Genomic DNA, 16,538 nt, shown 5'->3' with positions numbered 1-16,538 from the left:
TTGAAAACGTCAAAAAAAAGTTACAAACATTCAAAAAAACACCCAAAGTGTTGAAAATGCTGCTTTAGAAATAAGGTCAACACTCAACAACAAATTTGAACTGACAAATACAAATAAACAGTTCATTTTTTTTTTTTTTTAAACAACATAAATACTTAATGAAGATCATTATATTGTCCAGAACATAAGACTTATTTGGACACAAAATAATATACATTACATTAAATAATGCCCAGATAGCAAACGATTACGGGCCACTTCAGGCAATGATGCGGCACTCCCGGCATACTTGCAGCCCTGACAAATGAATGTGAGCCTAAAGTGGCCCACATGTGAAGTAGCAAAAGTTGGCCAAACAGTTAAAAACAACAATTATGGACCACATTTGGTACATTTATGGCAAAGCCAGCACTGGCCAGTCAAGGTGTGAGCCTAATGTGGCCCACATTAGACAATACATGTGTGGCCCTAATATGGTAAAACAGACATGGGTCACTTTAGGTAAAGATGTGGCACAATTTTCACTGGCTAACCTGGATGTAAGCCTAAAGTGGGCCACATATGTTATGGCAAATATGGACCAAATATTGCTAAATAGTATTGTGCCAAAGATTCAATACAGAAAGCACTGACTTCTTTTAACATTTATTTATTCATATCAGTTCCCCAAGAGCATTTGTATATGATTAAACAATTACTGCTCTGATCATAAATATGAAAACACAATCATTGCCTTATATACTGTCCCTATCAAATACAATGACAATGGTTCATTTTACTTTTACCGACATTATGAATCCCGTCACAAAGACAAGTATGCTAGCTTGCAAGGCCAAATGCGAGCAGAAAAAATCTCAAAGCTAAAAACTGGACTGTTAGCTCAGCAGACTACACTTCTGCGGCAAACTCAGCTGAACCAAGCATCAGTTCGGGCCAGCTTTCGTGTTGCTCAGCTGATAGCAAGCTGCGGTAAACCTTTCACTGAAGGAGAGTTTGTCAAGAAATGTTTGAATGTTGTCGTGGAAGAGGTCTGTCCCGAGAAGAAAGATGACTTTAATGCCGTGAGTCTGTCGGCAAGTACAATTACCAGACGCGTTGAAAAAATTGGGGGTAATGTGTATGCCCAGCTGCAGCAGAAGACTAAAGATTTTGACTTTTTTTCGTTAGCACTGGATGAGAGCTCGGACGTGCAGGACACCGCGCAGCTTCTTATTTTTATTCGTGGAGTTACCGCCGACTTTGAGATGTGCGAGGAGCTGGCAGCCCTACAAAGCCTGAAAGGCACTACGACTGGGGAGGATATTTTCGACAAAGTATGTCAAACCATGCAACAGTTGGATCTGGACTGGGCAAAGCTTGCCAGCATCACGACTGACGGGGCCCCTAGTATGGTGGGCGCGTCTCGGGGTTTAATAGGACGCATGAACCAGGAGATGGAAGAACGGGGTCTCACCGCCCCGCTACAAGTACACTGCCTAATTCACCAGCAAGCGCTGTGCTGCAAAGTGTTGAAGTGGGATTCTGTCATGAAGGTTGTGATATTGTGCATAAACTTCATCAGAGCAAATGGACTTAAACACAGGCAGTTCCAACAATTTCTGTCTGAACTGGAGTCTGCGTACGGAGATGTGCTGTACCACACAGAGATCCGATGGTTGAGCCGCGGCAAAGTTTTGAGCCGTTTTTACGAGCTGCTACCTGAAATTAACGCATTTCTTCAGTCAAAAGGCAAAACGGTCCCAGAGCTGATTGACCCAGCATGGAAATGGCACCTCGCATTTTTAACAGACGTGACAGAAATGCTGAACGGCCTTAACTTGCAGCTACAAGGGAAGGGGAAACTCATTTGCGACATGTATTCCCACATAAAAGCATTTGAGGTGAAACTAGCGCTGGTTTTGGAACAAGTGAAAAAGCACAACTTCACCCATCTCCCTGCTACCCAAAGCTTTTCTGCAGAGAAGCCAGCTGTCGCATTCCTAAGTGAAAAGTGTGTGGAAGCACTGGAAATGCTGAAGGCGGAGTTCGGTGTACGATTCCGTGAACTACATGTTCATGCAAAAGAAATCCGTCTTTTTCAGAACCCTTTTGTTGCCGACATCGATGAAGCCCAGCCTTCTTATCAGTTTGAGCTGGCCGAGTTACAGAACTGTGATGTTCTGAAAGACTCATTCAAGCCCAACAGTCTCATTGACTTGTATGCCGCCCTCCCAAATGACACCTACCCTAACATAAAAAAACACGCAATGAAGATGTGCACACTTTTTGGCAGCACATATATCTGCGAGCAAACCTTTTCTCGCATGAAACTCTTGAAAACTCAAACGAGATCAAGATTGACAGATGAACATTTGCATCAGTGTTTGAGACTGGCCGTGACTAGAATGGATCCGGACATTCAACTTCTCACCAGCCAGATGCAGGCCCACAGTTCACACTGATGAACATACAGTACATAGGTAAGCTCACTTTTCTGATTTAAAGTAGTCATTCTGAGTATGAACAAATATAATCATAATAAAATCTATTGGGATAAAATCCATTTCCACAACCATACTGGTATTGAAATGCATTGTGCTGTGTAGTTGCTGTATCACTTAGTTTGGTTTCTTAGCCTGTTTGCTTTGTGGTTTTTAGAGGGAAGTTGATGAGAGAGAGCCTACAGTGGTGTCTACTGGGCTGGCCTATGGAACATACAAAACTGGATTATAAGGAAAGAACACAAGAACTTTGAGAGACATTTGAGATTCTGCTCTGACAAGTGAAGTTGAACTTTTACCTAGGATTGTGCACGGCACACCATAACTTTCTTTTGTGAAGAACCCAGAGAGGGTTATTTGATTTTTATTGATTTCATAAATAGTGTCATTAGCCTATATATTTTCTGCGTTATTTATTCTGTGAAGAACCCAGAGAGGGTTATTTTTATTTATTATTTCATAAATAGTGTTATTAGCCTATATATTTTCTGCGTTATTTTATTCTGTGAAGAACCCAGAGAGGGTTATTTTATTTTTATTTATTTCATAAATAGTGTTATTAGCCTATATATTTTCTGCGTTATTTTATTCTGTGAAGAACCCAGAGAGTGTTATTTGATCTCAGAAAGGGTTATTAATATTTGGATATGTGTGGTGCGCTGGAGTACTTTTTCTGTTAGAAACTGACCCTGGCCCCCCATCAGAGAAGGGCAAAGTTATGTGGCCCTCACTGGAAAAAGTTTGGGGAGCCCTGGTGTACAGCACAACTGCAGATTAATACAGTTATGTTTTGTATTGTGTAAATGAAGTGTCTGAGCGAGCACATTTAGGTTCAAACGTGCTGTATGTTCGTCTTTTGGCTGACGTAATTTTGAGTTGCCATATGTGCAAACCTTGCACATTTCTTCTAGGGAAAATATAATGAGCCATACATCAAACTAATAAAAAACTGTCTTGGGTGAAAATTGTCATTTTCAACTACTCTTTGACTAGCATCAGCACAGGGGGAATTTATCCCATCTTTTCACTAGGCTGCATAAGTGGGACCTAGGAAAACCTACTTTATAGGCTTTATCTTTTTAGTGACAGCTCAAATTCAATGTTTTTGATATGCCTGATATAGTAGTTTGAGATCTTGAGGTCGTGTGATGAGTGAGTAAGTGTAAATTCAAGTTGGAGTTATCCCATTAACGAGGTTATTAAGGCGCCCAAAGATCGTGGTCAGAGATCGGGGAAAAACGGTCAGTGCATAAAGTCACGGTAAGTTTTGATGTAATGTATCTGCTGACAATTGATATATTCAGCTATTCTGGCTAATGGCCAGTCAGCAAATTGTGTACCGTCATTTAAGAACTTCTTTTGCAGTTCAAGGGCAACTCTTGCCAACTTTGGCATTTCAAGGCAAATATGTAGAAATAAAATTAAACACATTGATGCTTTGTCTTCGCAGTGTAAGAACAAGAATTAATGCTTAAGTGAAACTTAAGTTAGCTAACGTTAGCTAGCTAGGTTGTAACTTAACTTAATGTTAGCTAACGTTACCAGAACACTAACAATTCATGCAGTAACAAAATGCAAATGCAATGCATTAACATTAACATTATATTAACGTCACAAGTTCAGGCATAAGGCCGCACAGGCAAGTTAACTTTTTCACGAAAACAGTTTCTGTGTTTTTTCCCCCCGGGCAACGTCGCTATGATTAGCTAGCTGTTAGCTAAAGAGCAGCGCTCCTTGTCTTGATGAGTTCAATGTTAGGTAGCGATAGCTAGACCTCAAAAGACGAGATGCTTTCATGGGACGGACCGTGGGATAACTACATTTATGGCAACTGCAAAGGCATTCGTGATGTAACTTAACCTCGGGATGAATATTTCACAACAGGAAGAAAACGCTGGATCTTAATTTACAGCGTAGCTGTGTCTAGAAAGACAGCATCAATTTTCCAGAGTTGACAACATAAACGTGATGATGATGCTCTAACGTCCCAGTCCCGTGAATGCAGCATATAGCCAGTATCGAAACTGACAAACTGAAAATCCGGCAGGCAGCAGTCTGTTCACGGTGTAACGTTAAGCTGGCACCTTTCAAAATGTTGCACGCACGCATGACTGTTTAGTAAGTAAGGTTCAACTCATCTCGCTGTTATGTAGACTGACTGTACAAAATAAGGCTTAACATTACGAACAGTCAACGTTAGGTCCGTTATTTGCACTTCTACAATAATGTGATTGTGATGCTGTGATTACTAACTAACTAACTATTGTTAATATTTTACTTTCAACTGGAGTTGTATGTTGGGCAGCAGTGATGCAATTTTTTTCACTACTGTCCTAAATACCAGCTTATAGAAAAGTAAAATCATGTACATTTGTTATAAATGTGTTACATTGACTATTATTGACTATTGTTGATATATGGCATGTATCCTTTTAAATACATTTTTCAGATTACTGCATTGAGTGTCATTGGAGGAATTGATGTTAAGGACAGTGTTTGGCGAGTTATGAAGCATTGCTTTACCAAGCCCCTAGCAAACAGCTCAACTGGCGTGGCATCAATGGCAAAACAGCTTTCCACCGTTTGCAACTGAAAGATGTAATTACTGGTAAGTGTTACGCCGATTACTTCAACCAATCACCCAAGCCCTATAGAACTTTTTTTTAATGGTTTTATTGTGTGTATCAGTACATTTGAATCTTTTTCAGCACGTTTTTACAATACTGTGATAAATTTGTTCATCATGATATGAAATGTCCGTACCGCTATACTGTCTACCTTGGGGTCAATGGACCATGACTAGGACACAGCACAGCAAGCAATTGTCCGAAGCTTAGATTGTGTCCTAAGATTTTAAAAGTTGAGAACTCCATCCATGGCTTCACAATGTTCTCTGTATTTAGGGAAACAATAGGCTTACAGCAACAGCCACAGATCAAGAGGCAGAAACCTACATAAAAAGATGGCTTCATCTTGCGAGCAACCTAGACGGAGGGAGAAGAGAAAGAGAAGAACGAAGACGGACTGTCCAAAAAAAACGTAAGTCAGTTATTATGTCTATTTATATAGAATATAAATGAATTGTGGCTCAGATTTGGTCCAGTTCTTGTTTATTTGGTTTGTTCTTGGTTGACATGCGGCATGGTTACGGCTCTCTTGTGGCCCAGATCTGGCAAATAGAAGTGGACCGCCCAATCGCCATCATTCCACGCGGTTTTCGGGTTGGATGAGAAAATGGAATGTGGGCCACACCTGGGCCAGAAAAAAATGGACTGTGGCCCAGATTTGGGCCAGTTCTGGTTTATTTGGTTAGTTCATGGTTACGGTTAGGTTAGCCTATTTTTATTAAATTCAGAAAAAATTATTGAGAAAAAAGCTGATTTCACAGTGCCAATGACATGGCTTTGACTCCATCGGTCTGACAATCGGACATCTTCATTCGGCCTAATCCGTCGCTCATTTATTATGAATCAAAAACAGTATTCTTAATAGCAGTCGAGGTCAGGTGTAATTTTAATTAGTTTTAATGAGTAGATTGTGATTACAGTTTGAGTATGGCACTTTATCAGTGCTGCTGACTATGTGACGTGACGGATTTTCCAGAGAGTCTTTATGAAAAGTCCATGTCTGAGATCAACAGTCTCAAACAATGTCATCTTCTATGGCAAGGGTCGGCAAGCCGCGGCTCTTTGATCCCTCTGATGCGGCTCAGCTTTTGAAAATAATTAATGAGTATTTAATTAAAATGTATTTTTTTTTAGTTTGTTCATTTTCAAAATGTAATTCTATGAAAATTATGGCGATCTTGTAACATCTAAAACATTTTAATATTTAATATTTAAAAAATAATTTGTTGCTCTTAATACACGTCACAACTTCCAATGTGCGACACCCACCAGTGAGCGTTTTTTTTTTTAACTTTTTGACCCCAGGTAGGGCAACAATGGAGAATTCAAAGGAAAGACAAGTATCTGATGAAAACAGGACGTTCAATGCTACGTGGGCAGATTCATTTGCTTTCACTGCTGACGAGACTGGTTTACTAGTGTGCTTAATATGTAATGAGAAACTAGCTAACAACAAAAAGTCAAATGTCGCAAGACATTTCCAGAATAAACACACAGCCTTTGCTCAAAAATATCCGGATTGAGATGAGAGAAGAAAAGCTGTTTTGGAACTGACGCGGAAGGCTGATCAGAGCAAAAATCACTTCAAGAAGTGGATGAAGTCAGCACAGCAAATAGCGCTGTTCTGCCGGTATGTAAACTCGACTGGACCACAAGAAGAAATGATCGAGTTGATACTGCTAAAAGGCCAAACACGGGGGGAGGACGTCTGTGAGGCTGTCTTAAATTGTTTAAGAGCAAAAGGAATAAACACCACCCACCTGGTGTCAGTGGCTACAGGCGGGGCACCGAGTATGACAGGAGCGCACAAGGGCTTTCGGGGCTTTACTGCAGAAGTAGCTGGACAGAAAGTTTCTAACTTTTCACTGCATCCTGCACCAAGAGGCACTGTGTGCTCAAACATTTTCTCCAGAATGCACAGAAGTCATGAATGTTGTCATTCAGATTGTGAACAAAATAATGTCAAAAGGTTTAAATCACCGTCAGTTCCGTTCGTTACTGGAAGAGCTGGACAGCACGTATTCCGATCTGCTGCTGCACAACAAAGTCCTGTGGCTGTCCAGAGACAAGGTGCTGAAACGCATTGTGGCATGTCTGGAGGAAGTGAAAACCTTCCTGGGCAACAAAGGGCTCACATATCCTGAGCTAGAAGAGCCAGAGTGGCTGGAAAAGCTACGCTTCTTGGTAGACATGACAGCGCACCTGAACATGCTGAACACAGCTCTTCAGGGTAAAGGACGCACAGCCCTGCACATGTTGGAGGAGGTTTTGGCATTCGAGCGCAGGTTGACAGTGCTTGCCAGAGATTTACAGAAAGGTACACTGTCAAATTTCCCCAGTTTGAGAGAGTGCAGAGAAGCTCACATGATGAATTTAGAGTATTTACATTCTGCAGTCATCGCAATGCAACATCGTTCGGGAAACAATTCAGTGAGTTCAGAGAGGAAGAACCCTCATTATCCTTCCCTGTCACTCCCCTGAGCCTCGATCCATCCCTGTTGAATATGACAGCATTTCCAGGGGTGAGTCCACCTGATCTTGAGATGGAACTGGCTGACATAGCCGACAAAGAAATGTGGGTGTCCAAGTTCAAGCGCTTGACAGCGGAGCTTGAAGATGTTTCACGTCAGAAGGCTGTTCTTGCTCAGAATCACAAATGGCGTGATATTGAAAACCTCCCCAAACCAGACAAACTTGTGTTTGAAACTTGGAATGCTATCCCCGACATATATGTCAACATGAAAAAATATGCACTTGAAATCCTGTTGATCTTTGGATCCACATATGTATGTGAGCAGATGTTCTCCAACATGAACTTTATTAAAAACAAACACCGCACGTGCCGCACAGATGACAGTTTCCAATCCTGTGTGAAGACGAAGGTGACCGCATACAGCCCCGATGTGCAGACGCTGTGCGCTGAGGTTCAGGAGCAAAAATCACATTGACCAAGTATGATCAGTATTTTAATTGCCTATTATTTTGCAAATATTCATATTTTTTCATTGTTCAGTGAAATAGACATTTTATTATTCAGGTTGACGGCTGACTGCACGGCGCCGGTAAAAGGATGACGGCACGCAGAGAGAGGACGGCATTTTTGTTCGCTGCCAGTGGATAATTTAAGTTTGGCGTTTTATTCCATTACTACAAGGACTCAAATAGACATTGAGTATTTTATTTAACGTTCAACCCATTGTCTGTTTTCGGAGTTAAAAATGTTGTTTTTTTCATTACTACAAGGAATCAAAGTGACATTGAGTATTTTACTACACCGTCAACCCAACGTCTTTTTTTCTGAGTTCAAAATGTTTTGTTGCATGCAGAAATTCATTTTCCCTGCAGTCGTTCATTGATTTCATAAATGGAACACAGTATAGTTTGTTTATACATAGCACAAAGGCAAAAAAAACGTTATATACAGTGTTATTTCATTGAAAATTTCGAAAGCGTGTGGCTCCCAGTGTTTTCTTTTCTTTGTGAAACGGAACCAAATGGCTCTTTGAGTGGTAAAGGTTGCCGACTCCTGTTCTATGGTGTATTAACTCTTATATTTTATACAGCTAACTCTTCTATACTTTTGCTTTTAATTTAACATGATGTGGAGCAGTGGTCTGAGGGTTGTATTTGTTTTGACCTCCAGACCGACCAGCGTCGTAAGGGGACAAGAGACTTTGGTCCAAACCCCGTCCGGCCCAGCAGCCCGCGGCCCATCCACCGTAGGATCCCAGCGGCAGCGTCCCAGAGTGGCTTCCCACCTGGCACTGACGCTGGCTCCTCAGCTGGAAAGCCGCCGACTCTGGAGGTAAGTCTGACTCCGGCTCTCAGTGGAAAAAGTGAAACTTTACTACTGTATGTTGACATGTACACATAAGGCATAAGGCCTACTGCAGTAATAACACTGTGAAAGAAATGCTACATTTGGCACAGAGACTGTGTGTTAATGTGCTTGATGTTGTGATATGTGTGATGTGTGAGATAGATATAGACAGATAGATATGAATCAATCTTCTTCTTTGGTAATGTTCATATTCCTGTTTATTGTGTCCTGTCCAGATATTTAGACTGGCAACATTGTTATTGAAACTTTCATTAAAATAAAGCCCCTTTGAATTGAAAAAATAGATAGATAGATAGATAGATAGATAGATAGATAGATAGATAGATAGATAGATAAATAGATAAATAGACCTACTGTCACTGACAAAAGGACTTATACATGGAAAATGTCAGATTTATACACTTTCTAAACCAATGTTGTTTTCTATTTATTTTACTTTTAAGACTTTCCGAACAACAAAAATTCCCCGATGCTAAATGCCAATATTTTCGCTGTAAATGAATCAAATAAGACTGAAGTTAGTGGCAGTGAGCAGCTTTTGGTTGACTTGGCTTTGTTGGTTGATTTGATACAGACCGTCTGTTTCGTCTATTGAACAGTTAGACTGATCACAGAAATATTTTAATAAAAATCTTTCCACGTTTTTCTTTAACTTCTTGCCGATGTTGGCCAGTTTGCAAGCAGTGGAGTAAGCCTAATTTACTATGCCTATATTTGAATATGCTCTTCTTAGATAAATACTCTAGCCTACATAGACTATTTGGGATAATTTGTTTAATTTAGACCTGAAAAGATTGTTTCAAATATTCCGTTTGCATCGTGGCCCAAACAACAGCTGCACGTGGTGATCAGCAGAGAGGTGTGACAACTGCAATAATAGTTAGATTTTTCAAATCTTTGCAGAAATGCCATGATAATGTCCCAACTTTTCACCCATGAGCAAAAGAGCTTTAAACCACCATTGCTTGCTCTGGAGGAAAAAACTGGAACTGTTGGGTCCTTGTGGAATCTGGAGTGTGGTCTAGACCTGCTCTATCTGTAAAGTGTCTTGAGATACTCTTGTTGTGATTTGATACTATAAATAAATTGAATTGAATTGAATTGAATTAGTAAGTTGTTGAACTCTGGCGTAATTGATGCTCTAAAACAGGGGTGGGCAATTATTTTTTACCGGGGGCCGCATGAGCAACCCGAGCACTGCTGGAGGGCCACATCGACAATATTTCAATTAAATTTTGCTCAATATTATTTTTGATATAATGTAAGATAAATAATAATAATAATAATTTAATTTAACCTAACTTAACTTTATACAAAACCAGATTGCTTTTGATGGTTTTATTTAAACTCTTAATCCTTAAATATTTATATTAGGCTATGTGAAATTGAAATAAGAAAACAAAAACAATCATTGAATCGCTGCAATTTATTTTTAACTTGCTCACACTCCTCCCTTGCGTGTTCTTCATCAGACAGATTCTGGTATTTATCCTCGTGCTTCGTTGTGTAGTGGCGATTCAAATTATAATCTTTAAACACAGCAACCTGTCTACCACAAATTAAGCACACGGCTTTACCTTTCATTTCTGTAAAGAAATACTTGGCCGTCCATGTCTTGGTGAAAACACGGCATTCGTCATCAACTTTTCTTTTTTTAGAGTGAGCGGACATCTCGGGGGTAACCGGGCATCACTTGCCGCTGTGCACCTTCACTCACAGGTTACGCACGCACATACGTCCATAAATAACACTTTTCAAAATAAAAGCAGCACAGTTGTATTGCACGCACGACATAGATGTTTTTTTAAATTTATTTTGTAATTTGTGATTGCCGCTGTTCACCTTCACTCACAATCACAAACGCGCATACGTCCACACGGAAGTAATACAAATAACGCTTTTCAAAACAAAAGCATCACCGTTGTATTGCACACTCGACATAGATATTTTTTTAATTTATTTTGTAATTTATGATTGGCCTCACGCGGGCCGGACAGGGACGCACAAAGGGCCAGATGTGGCCCGCGGGCCGTAAGATGCCCAGGTCTGCTCTAAAAGGTAGCCCAGGCTTTACTGTAGGCTAAGGTGGTCGGCCAGGTGCAAGGATGATGTTTCTCACATCATTTATTAACAGGTCAGAGGTGAGTCAAAATGTTTTAAGAACTTCATTAATTTAGGCTATATGTTTGGCTCACATGTTTGATATTTCCAATAAAACTGTATTAAATGAAATTGCTACAAACTAACAAATGGCATTGTTCTTGCAATGGAGGACTAGTTGATGTCACTTAATTGGAACCTGAGGGAAGACATGTGGTCAGGGTCCATATTGGGTCAGGGACCTGATGATTCCACGGTTGCTATGTTTTGTCTCCAGGTGCATCATTTCACATATGATCATCATTCAAACAAAACAAACTTTCTATCAGTCAGAAATTCATAAGATTTCTACTTGCACACGACGATTTCTCTAAAAGAGACAATTCAACTGACGACTTTTTGCACCTTGAGTTCTACTAAAGACCTAGTGTTACTGACAAAAGGACTTTTACATGGAAAATGTGAGATGTATACACTTTCTAAACCAATGTTGTTTTCTGTGTATTTTACCTTTGAGACCCCAAAACTAACCAATGTTAATTAATCAAATAAGACTGTTTGTAGCCTATAAGTTTGAAGAAGTAGCTTGACTGAAGCAGCTTTTGGTTGACCTTGATTTGTTGGTTGGTTTTATACGGACCGTCTGTTTTATCTATTAAATAATTAACCTGATCATAGAAATAATATAATAAAAATACTGTTTCAAGATTTTCTTTAACTTCTTGCTGATGTTGAGCAAGCAGCTGCAATAGTAAGCTAATGTAATCCTTATTATGCATATTTGAATGTGCTCATAATAAACGCTTATTCTACATACAGTAGGCTATGTATGTGTATTTTTTTTTTTAATTTAGGCCTCAAAATGCGGTTTAAAATATTCAGTTATCGTCGTGCCCCGAACAATAGCCCACACGGTGAGCAGCAGGTGTGATGAATGTAATAATGTTTTTTTAAATGTTTCCAAAGCGGTGATAAGGTGTCGAGTTTTCACCCATCAGCAAATAAGCTTGGCCATTTAGCCTATTTTTAGTAAATTCAGCTTTATTGATAAAAAAAGCTGATTTCACAGTGCCAATGACATGGCTTTGACTCCATCGGTCTGACAATCGGACATCTTCATTCAGCCTAATCCGTCGCTCATTTATTATGAATCAAAAAATGTATTCTTAATAGCAGTCAAGGTCAGGTGTTAATTTTAATTAGTTTTAATGAGTAGATTGTGATTACAGTTTGAGTATGTTACTTTATCAGTGCTGCTGACTATGTGACGTGAACATTTTTCCAGAGAGTCTTTATGAACAGTCCATGTCTCAAAACAAAAGTCTCAAACAATGTCATCTTCTATGGTGTATTAACTATTATATTTTATAGAGCTAACTCTTCTATACTGTTGCTTTTAATTCAACATGTGATGTGATAGAACAATCCATTGTGTTAACATGATGTGGAGCAGTGGTCTGAGGGTTGTATTTGTTTTGACCTCCAGACCGACCAGCGTCGTAAGGGGACAAGAGACTTTGGTCCAAACCCCGTCCGGCCCAGCAGCCCGCGGCCCATCCACCGTAGGATCCCAGCGGCAGCGTCCCAGAGTGGCTTCCCACCTGGCACTGACGCTGGCTCCTCAGCTGGAAAGCCGCCGACTCTGGAGGTAAGTCTGACTCCGGCTCTCAGTGGAAAAAGTGAAACTTTACTACTGTATGTTGACATGTACACATAAGGCATAAGGCCTACTGCAGTAATAACACTGTGAAAGAAATGCTACATTTGGCACAGAGACTGGGTGTTAATGTGCTTGATGTTGTGATATGTGTGATGTGTGAGATAGATATAGACAGATAGATATGAATCAATCTTCTTCTTTGGTAATGTTCATATTCCTGTTTATTGTGTCCTGTCCAGATATTTAGACTGGCAACATTGTTATTGAAACTTTCATTAAAATAAAGCCCCTTTGAATGGAAAAAAGATAGATATATAGATAGGTATCTAGATAGATAGATAGATAGATAATTGATAGATAGATAGGCCTACTGTCACTGACAAAAGGACTTATACATGGAAAATTTGAGATTTATACACTTTCTAAACCAATGTTGTATTCTATTTATTTTACTTTTAAGACTTTCCGAACAACAAAAATTCCCCAATGCTAAATGCCAATATTTTCGCTGTAAATGTATCAAATAAGACTGAAGTTAGTGGCACTGAGCAGCTTTTAGTTGACTTGGCTTTGTTGGTTGATTTGATACAGACCGTCTGTTTCGTCTATTGAACAGTTAGACTGATCACAGAAATATTTTAATAAAAATCTTTCCACGTTTTTCTTTAACTTCTTACCGATGTTGGCCAGTATGCAAGCAGTGTAGTAAGCCTAATTTACTATGCCTACATTTAATTATGCTCTTCATAGACAAATACTCTAGCCTACATAGACTATTTGGGATAATTTGTTTAATTTAGACCTGAAAAGATTGTTTCAAATATTCCGTTTGCATCGTGGCCCAAACAACAGCTGCACGTGGTGATCAGCAGAGAGGTGTGACAACTGCAATAATAGTTAGATTTTTCAAATCTTTGCAGAAAAGCCATGATAATGTCCCAACTTTTCACCCATGAGCAAAAGAGCTTTAAATTAGTAAGTTGTTGAACTCTGGCGTGATTGATGCTCTAAAACAGGGGTGTCAAACTTATTTTCACCGAGGGCCACATCAGCATAATGGCTGTCCTCAAAGGGCCAGAATTAACTTAGAAATGTAACTAAATATAATCGAATGTAATGTAAAATAAAAGTAACTACTCCTTAATGTTAAATAACTCATTATTTATTATAACTTATTCAAGTGACAATTACTGTTGCATAGAAAACATATGTTTGCTTGTTGCTCTAACATAAATCCTTTTAAATTTTGTCAGCTTATGAAAACCCACATAACTTCATTAATGAAGTATCAAACTGTCAAAGTGAATAAAGAAAACTAACATAAAACTGAGCTGCAAAGAACATGTATGACACATGTAGCATTTTACAAAAAAAGGCTGCACACAGCCTTGCATCCAACTGATGGTATGATGACAACAATTTGTCTGCATACACACATAAGACCTGCAAACATTAAATAATTACAACAGCAGCTACACGTAAATAATATGTAATCAACTAAAAATACCAAAATAAAGGTTGACTCAGTTCACAACTATATTGGTCAAGTTTTTTGGTTAGTTTTTGATGAGGAGATGCTGCCTGTCCTTGAACACACCAAGTGGATTCTCTCTCTACTATTGATTGATCATGTTCTGAAAATGATAAACAAAAAACAAAATGCAAGCACTATCATTAAATTGCACACAGTTTAACTGTTCTTTTTCTTGGTTAAATTACATTTCATTTTGTTTTCTGACCAGATCTCTGACACCGTTTTCCCATTGCCAGTGTGTCAATGTCTGGTTTTAGGTCCTGTGCTGAGGCAATGCGTAGAACAGCATGGAGGTTGTCATCCGTGAGGCGTGATCTGTGCTTGTTTTTGTTCAGATTTATTATGGAAAAAAACTGTTCGCACAGATAGGTGCTCCCAAACATGGACAGAACACGAGCAGGATGAAGTCGAAGCTGTGGCATCAAACCAGGGGGCAGCAGACGGTAAAAGTCCTGGATTGCAGCATCCTGGAACTTTGCTTTCCGGCCACTGTCGCTTTGAAGCTCAGTTAGCTCCATCTGAAGGTGTTGGGATGCAGTGCAGACATCGGTGGTGAAAGGATTGGCAAAGATGTCAAAGCCAGACTGTTGTGCTCTGAAGTCAGAGAAGCGCCGATCAAACTCAGTCTTTAACCAGCTCAGTTTGGTAGCCAACTGAGCACATGAAAAAGTCTCGGGAAATGAGGATGACATGCTCTGACAAACAGGAAAGTGTACAAGGTTGTCCTGTTTCACTTGCCACATCCATAAGTCCAATTTACGCTGGAAAGCCGTGATCGTGTTGGACATCTGCGTGATGACTTGTTTGCGTCCCTGCAGCTTCTGATTCAGCTGGGCGAGATGGTCGGTTATGTCACACAACACAGCAAAGTCACACATCCACTTTGGATCTGATAGTTCAGACATGAGTTTTCCTTTACTCTGCATAAAAAGAGCAATGTCTTCCCTGAGCTCAAAAAATCGCTTGAGGACTTTGCTCCTACTCAGCCACCGCACTTCTGTATGGTACAGCACATCCCCGTGTTCCGAGCCCATCTCCAGCAAAAACTGCTGGAACTGACGGAGATTCAGGCCACGCGCCCGAATGAAGTTCACTGTTTTCATGACTGTGGTCACAATGTCCTCCATCCCCAGCACCTTCCCACACAAAGCTTCTTGATGGATAATGCAATGATACGTTATCAGAGGCGTGTGACAGTTCATTTTTTGCATTTTCCCCTTCATTAGTCCAACCAAGCCCACTTTTCCTCCACACATTGCCGGTGCACCGGCTGTAGTTAATCCTACCAAGTTTTCCCACTCAATGGATTTTTACTTACGGACTTCTCCACCGCATCAAAAATGTCCTGTCCCGTCGTGGTCCCATGCATTGCAGCCACATCCAACAGCTCCTCAGTGATAGAGAGGTCCGACTTTACGCCTCTAATAAAAATTGATAACTGCGCTGTGTCCGTGTTATCTATGCTTTCATCAACAGCTAATGAAAAAGCTGTGTAGCTGCGTGTCTCCTCGACCAGCTGTGTTGTAAGATTTTCTGCTAGTTCCTTCACTCGGTCGGCGATGGTGTTTCTTGATAAACTGACATTTTTAAAGGTCTGTAACCTGTCGGGACACACCTGCTCACAGACCTTCAGCATGCACTGCTTCAAAAACGCTCCCTCTGAAAAAGACTTGGAAGCGTGGGCGATTTCTTCAGCCACAATGAAGCTAGCTTTCACCGCGGCCTCGTTTTTGGCTGTGGATTTCATGAACAAACTCTGCTGCGACCGAAGTTTTCCTTTTAATTCTTGGGCAATTTGTTGCTTTTCTTGAAGGCTAGCTTTAGCGTACTTAGCTCCGTGTTTGGTGTCAAAATGTCGACGCAGATTGTACTCTTTGACAACCGACACCGCCTCATAACACAAAAGACATACCGGTCTTTCTCCTTGAAGCACAAACAAGTATTCGCCTTCCCATCTTTCTTGAAACAGTCTTCCGTCTGCATCAACTTTTCTCTTTCTGGACATTTTGGGATCATTATTTATATCTCAGTTCCACTCGTTGGCATCATAGACTGTTACGGTCTATGGTTGGCATGGATACTGCCGCGACTAGCGTAGTCGAAAGGCATTGTGGGAAATGTAGTTTTTGGTCAAAGCGCGCTATTAATTTATTTTTTGGTATTTATTTTTAGACTCTCAAAACTTTTAAGCTCTCGCGGGCAACATAAAATGACATAGCGGGCCACATCTGGCCCGTGGGCCTTGAGTTTGACACATGTGCTCTAAAAGGTAGCCCAGGCTTTACTGTAGGCTAAG

At 40.2% G+C, this 16,538-nt stretch overlaps 1 protein-coding gene and 1 pseudogene across 1 annotated transcript; one reads left to right on the top strand and one right to left on the bottom strand.

The window, feature by feature from the left end:
- The first annotated feature begins 367 nt into the window (after positions 1-367).
- Positions 368-2,441, top strand: LOC116685310 (general transcription factor II-I repeat domain-containing protein 2). Its single transcript, XM_032510431.1, has one exon. The coding sequence runs from the start codon at positions 837-839 to the stop codon at positions 2,439-2,441; it is 1,605 nt and encodes a 534-aa protein (XP_032366322.1). The 5' UTR covers positions 368-836.
- Positions 2,442-14,430: 11,989 nt separating this feature from the next.
- LOC116685309 (general transcription factor II-I repeat domain-containing protein 2-like) lies at positions 14,431-16,247 on the bottom strand (annotated as a pseudogene).
- Positions 16,248-16,538: the final 291 nt, after the last annotated feature.

Source organism: Etheostoma spectabile, unplaced genomic scaffold, assembly GCF_008692095.1.
Source record: "Etheostoma spectabile isolate EspeVRDwgs_2016 unplaced genomic scaffold, UIUC_Espe_1.0 scaffold00569759, whole genome shotgun sequence".
Classification (NCBI taxonomy): domain Eukaryota; kingdom Metazoa; phylum Chordata; class Actinopteri; order Perciformes; family Percidae; genus Etheostoma; species Etheostoma spectabile.
This window is presented reverse-complemented; position numbering and strand designations above follow the sequence as displayed.